Source organism: Talpa europaea (assembly GCF_964194135.1).
Source record: "Talpa europaea genome assembly, chromosome: 6".
Taxonomy (NCBI): domain Eukaryota; kingdom Metazoa; phylum Chordata; class Mammalia; order Eulipotyphla; family Talpidae; genus Talpa; species Talpa europaea.
The window spans coordinates 75401159-75407158 of record NC_140072.1 but is presented as its reverse complement, the minus strand read 5'-3'; the positions used below and the strand labels follow the sequence as shown (position 1 = coordinate 75407158).

General features: G+C 41.5%; 1 protein-coding gene across 2 annotated transcripts in view; it reads left to right on the top strand.

The window, feature by feature from the left end:
• Positions 1-1605: 1605 nt before the first annotated feature.
• Positions 1606-6000, top strand: part of ZDHHC20 (zDHHC palmitoyltransferase 20) — a gene marked incomplete at its 5' end in the record, with an annotated part of 72444 nt that continues 68049 nt past the window's right edge. The window contains one exon of one of the 2 annotated variants that reach the window (XM_084234346.1): positions 1606-1738. In XM_084234346.1, the coding sequence (XP_084090472.1) occupies positions 1621-1738 (118 nt within the window). The remainder of the gene's footprint in view (positions 1739-6000) is intronic. The other variant, XM_084234345.1, reaches the window with a different exon arrangement.

The window sequence follows — 6000 nt, the reverse complement described above, 5'->3', positions numbered from 1 at the left end:
CAAATCACACACCAAGGCCACCCTTCCCCTCCCCGCTCATGCTGCAAGTTGCTGGAGGAAGCAGAGATACGTTGTACAACTTGACCTTCAATTCTGCAGAATCATTTTCTAGGATAGAAATCATTATAAACCTCAAGTCTTGTGCTATTTCTACAAACAATGCCTCACTCTACAGAATAAGAGATCTTTTTTGATATATATGCAACATTTCTCCTTTTTCATTAACCAGAATGTAACCAAATGTTTGTTTTTTCTTTGCTATTGAAGAATTTTGTGTCTCCCTCTGTGCACTTCAGTACACCTGCATATCTGAAGGGCAGGGCCAGAGCTCGAGAGAAATCTGATGCATCCTTTCTGGTTTAAATCCTCTGCTCTCAATAGTCTTCTTATCTTTATGAATTGCTTCACAGCAGTGATTGTTTTCAGCCAACACTAATAAAGACCGGAAAAACTATTTCACACATCCTTTATTACTTTCTAGCACTAGAAATGTGCGGCAGTTACATATTATTTGCTTCCAGTACCTTTAAATCACAACTATAAAAGGGGTAGGAGACCTTCATGGAGACCTTAGTGGTCAGTAGCTAATTAAAATCTCAGTCTACCAAAACGGGCATGATAGTAAGGGGAAATGCGGTTTGGAATTACTGGTAATGCTTCTGACCTTATATTATGATGTTTTCATAGTGATGCTTCTAGGTTCTATTATAATTACTGACACTGCGTAGCAAGATTTCTCCAGTTGTAAATAATTTTTCAAAATTTCAGTGATCATTTGAAGGGTAGTGAGAAGGCAGATGCTCCTTTTCAAACAAATCAATCTCATATTTGGGGTTTAAATCAAAGTGACAGACTGTGATTTTCATCCTAAATCGTTCATTAACGAGTTCCATTTTCGAAATCTGGAGTGGTTTGCCCCAACATGTAGCAAATTATTTGAAATGACAAGAGTTCTTAAGCAGAGAAGCACATCGGGATACTGGGGCAGCCTCCTAACAATATACCCTCGCCTGCACCCTGGGCCAGCCCTATGTGAACCCTCACTACTCCGGGTCCGATAGTCCACAGAAGGGCAAGTTCTGCCCGAGTTCCACGGTACGCGACTCAGCTAAGGAAACATTTTCATGAGTCTCCTCTCTCAGTCCTCGGTCCACAGAAACCGTCCCCTGTTCCTCTCAAGTGCCGAGGCGACGTCTTCCGCCTCGGGGCCCGCCCCAGCCTCACTTCCTGCTTCCCTTCCGCTAGCGCCCCGGCCCTGCAGTTCCCAAGCAGCAGGCACCGCCATTCTCCGGGGGCGGCCCCCGACACAGGCCACGCCCCTCTATGGGCCGCCCCCTCCGGCTACGAAGCCCCGCCCCCTATGGCGCGACGCCGAATGCGGGCGGGGGGGCGGGGCGGTGGAGGGTGGGGGACCGCAGGATGAGGGGCGGGGGCGGGACCTGGCGGGGCGAGGTGAGGGGCGGGGACACAGAGGGGCCTCAGACTTCGGCTCGGGCCGGCCGGGCCTTCGAAGCTGGGTACCGGCGAGAGGAGCCGACCCGACCGCCCGGGTTCCCGCCACCGGGGGCCTGGCGCTCCCCTCGACCGCCGGGCGCCGGGTGCTGCAGTCGCCGGCCGAACATGGCGCCGTGGACGTTCTGGCGCTGCTGCCAGCGCAGCGTGGGCTGGGTGCCGGTGCTCTTCATCACCTTCGTGGTCGCCTGGTCCTACTACGCGTACGTGGTGGAGCTGTGCGTGTGTGAGTACCGGGCGGCGGGAGTGCGCGGGCCCCCACCGGCCTGCCCCGCTGAGGCGCCCGGGCCGCGGCGCCCGAGGCTTGGTCACCGCGGCGAGGCCTCCAGGGTTCCGGGTCCTCGCCCGCTCGCGGCTTCGCGGCCAGTGACTGGTTGGAGAGAGGCAGGAATCGCGGCCTCGGGCGCGCTCCCCTGGCAGGTGCCTGGTTCTTTTGAAAAGGAGTGCTTGCGAGGGAGGGTCTTGAAACAGGGACGGCCGAGCCCCGTGGAAGTTGTCTGTGTGTGTGTCTCCTCTTTTTGCTTGTGCCAGTGTTTTAGAAGAAAGAAATCTGCTCCTCCTCCTCGATTGTTTTTTGTCTAAACAGCAAGAGAAGAAAAACGTGCTGCCCGCAGAGCCGGCTGCAGGGATGGGGGAGGCACGTGGATTTTTCCGTGTATCCTGAAGGCAGCTGAGCCAAAAACAAATGAGCGCCAGCTTCTGATTTTTGGTGGGACTTGGCCCGTTTTGAAGTTCATTTATTTCACTTCTGAACGCAATTAATTCATACAAAACGAGTTAAGACGGAACTAGTGAAACTGTTTACCCATTTTTTTCCTTGACGATTTATTATGGAGATTTATATTTCATCCTCAGATTTTGCGATCTCGTTTTAGATTCATTACTTCCGTTTTCCTCCTTACTTCTTAGAACCCGGTTTCTCACCTGATTCCTTGAAGGTAGGGAGTAACATTGCAGTACTCTTCAGGATTTAAGATACTGGTTTGGGTAGATTGTCTTTAATATGGAAGGAAAGTGGTTATCAGTTAAAACGTTTCGGGACTTATACTATGTTTTCGGTATTGATTGTTCTGACTTAATTGTTCATAGACGTTGAGTATGCAGCAATTTTAGTCTCGAGACTCAGTCCACAGTTATCTAAGGACCGCTTTTTATTCTTTAAGAAAAAAGAGAACTATCAAGATAGACACTAACTGTAAAAAAAAAAAAAAAAAGCTATACCATTCACTTCACTTGAAAGTGGAAGAATCTCGATTAGTTACAGCTCTCAAATAAGTACATAGTTAAAACCACGTTCTTCAATGGAAGATAATGCTTTTTGGCCCAGAAGGTTTGAGGAGGGTAGGATTTTTAATGACTATTGTCAACCTTTAAGGACATTATTTTGTACTTACAGAATACTCAATTTTGAGGAAAATAATGCTTACTAGTAGACACATTTCTAAATAATAATCTGTCTCATCCTTTTAGAGATCAAAATGTTTGCCAAAATGATGTTTGAATCAAAATTGATTAAATTTAGGCATTTCTTGCTGCTGCCTCCAGAAAGTGATAATGATCATAGGAATCTCATTAGCTTATGATGATACTTTATCATATTTAATGTAAAGTGATCCTTTATTTCAAAAGTTATAGCAATCCTTAGTTAATTCTGATCTAATAATGGTTTTGAAGTAAAATTTCTGAAGGAATGCTAAAAATGTGCATATACGGTGAAATTATACAGCTTAACCTATAGATAGTTTTCATCAAAAATATCAAAAAGTGATGTCAAACATGAAGGGAAGTGAGCATGAATTGAGATGTGCGGTGTGCTATTCAGAATGAGGGGATATTTCATTCATTCTCTCCTTTAATTCTCAGTATCTCTGAATGTAGGCTTCTCTGTGAATATAGGAAATGATGCTGAGCAATATTTCCTTTGGTTAAGTCACACAGTTGTTGAATGTCTATTGAAATATGACTCACACCTTTACACTCTGCAGATAACTTTTAGTGAGCTGTGAAGGTCAGTGAAATTGTAATTGTTTAGTCCATAATGGGGAAGGGTGGGAGGAGTAAGTGGTTGCCCTTTTAGAAGATCACTTCAATTAGAGAACCAGGATTTCATTAAGTTAAAGCTATGCAACAATTAAGAGCCATTGTAGAATCTTAAAGTAGTCAATGGTAAAAGATCTTAGAGTCTATATTTAATACTTCTAAATTATCTGAGTTTAGGAAGATCTTTGAAACGTCTGCATTTTCACTGTGCTATGTAGTTGAACATCAGCTCTTACTAACTCTTACTAAAACTATCCTTTAAATTACTTACATATATTTATGTTTTCATGTTTGAAATATATTGATATATAACTATGGACACTTAAAGTGTGACAAAGTGTTGTCTTTATAACATATATAGAATTTCTTAGTTTCTGGTATTCTTTATCAAACAAAATGGGGCAGGAGGATAATAATTACATCTTTACATGTGTTTATTTGATCCTCAAAATAATCTCTATAAAGTTAAATGATTGGACCAGGGGTCATATATCCAGTAAATGTCATAATGAGAATTGGAACTTGAGAGGTTGGCTTCAGAGTAGTTAAAATTAACTACGATGCAAGACTAACCTACCTGGTTTTCCAAATCTAAACTCAAGGTAGTTTTCACTCTTTGTCTATGACCTAATTATAGGAAAGTAATTTTCTCCTAAAAGGTAGCAGCAGAAGATTCCTAAATAAGAATGCCTTGCTCACAGTGAACATTTGAAAAAAAAATTGCTTGAGAACTGTATAACTTCCTAATTTTGTAATCCCATAGTGTTTCTCTCTCTCTCTTCCTCTCTCTCTTACACACACACACACACACACACACACACACTCCTTTTACTGGGAATAGTAATATTGAGAACAAAACTGAGTAAGAAGTGATGCATCCAAATGACCATCTAAGGGCCTCCCCTGGTGGTGCGACAGTTGAGCACTGGGCTGCGAAGCTGCCCGCAGCCTCTGCAGCGCCCGTTGGATCCGGGCCACTGGCGAGGGTCCCACGTGGCGCAACGGACCTCTCCTGCCGCCCACTGCTCCCCTCAGCAGTGTATTTCTTTGTCAGTTGATCTGTCTGTTCTGCTCCCCGCTCTGGCTCTGATGAATTCTCTCACCCTCCTGCGCTTCTGGCTGTACCCAGTGCTTGTATAAATAAATAAAATAAATCCTAAAAAAAATACATATATATGCACAATATCAAATATGTATTTAAAAAACAAACAAAAAAAATGATCAGCTAAGATGTTCCTCTCACAGAGGTGATAAACAGAAAAATAAAGTTAAAATTATTAGTAATAATAGTCCTTGATTTTAAATTAAACTGAAATTCACCTTCAGTTTCTCCCAAGGCTGATAGTTAAACATTTGAATTTCATTAGGGATGGACTAACTTTTCCTTTTTGGTCAATTACTTTTGAGGAAAGTGTTAATTTGAGTTCCCAGGATTATGTCAGAACTTCTTATTCAGGTCATTTAGGGCTATTAGTGATAGAAATGTACCTCTTACTTAACATATAAAGAGCCTTAGAGCTTAGACAGTTTTTTGAAGATGATCTAATTTAGTCCTTTTGTTTTACTTCTGAGAAAACTGTTGCCTGAAAGAGTGGTTTGGTTTGTCCAAAGATGGATAATCTTGTATCTTTCTTCATAGAAAAACTTGTGGAGAACTGTAACCTCAAATATTTATAAACTTCCTTTAGCTTCATAATTTCTTCAAATTTAGAGTGAGATAAAATAGTTTAAACATCAGTCACTGTCACAACACTTTTTTAAAATCTATTTTTTTCTTACAATGTTTGCTTTCTTTTCTCAGGTGTAGTACTCCTAGAATTTCTACCACCAACTCAACTGGGCACTATCACCATAGTCCCTTGTGCTCTTCCCACCCTCATTTTGGTCCCTTTTTCTCCTCCCCTGCAGAATATCTCTAATTTATAGTTGATGGTTTATTTTTGTTTTGTTGTGGGTTTTTTTGGTGGTTGTTATTTTTCCTTGTGCCCCTATATTCCTCCTATAAGTGAAACCATCCAGTATTTTTCTTTTTCCTTCTGACTTATTTCACTGAGCATAATCCCTTCAAACTTCATCCATGTTGCTGCGAATGGCATTAGTTTATTTTTTTTGATTGCTGAATACTGTCACAACACCTTTGAGTCAAGAATGTTTGATTTCCAAGGAACTTGCTTCTGATTTTATTGATTTTTTTTCTTTTTGTTTGTTTGTTTTCTATTTCATTGTTTTCTTCTTTTACTTTGTACTTCATTCTTTTTCTAGTTTCTTAATGTGGTAGCTGAAATCATTGATTTGAACACTTTCTTAGTTTAGTCTACAAATTTTTCTCTAAACACTACTGTATTTACATCCTATCAATTTTAATGTTATATTTTCATTTTCAGTCAATTAAAATTATTCCCTAATTTCATTTTTGACCCATGTTTTACTTTAAAACTATGTCATTTA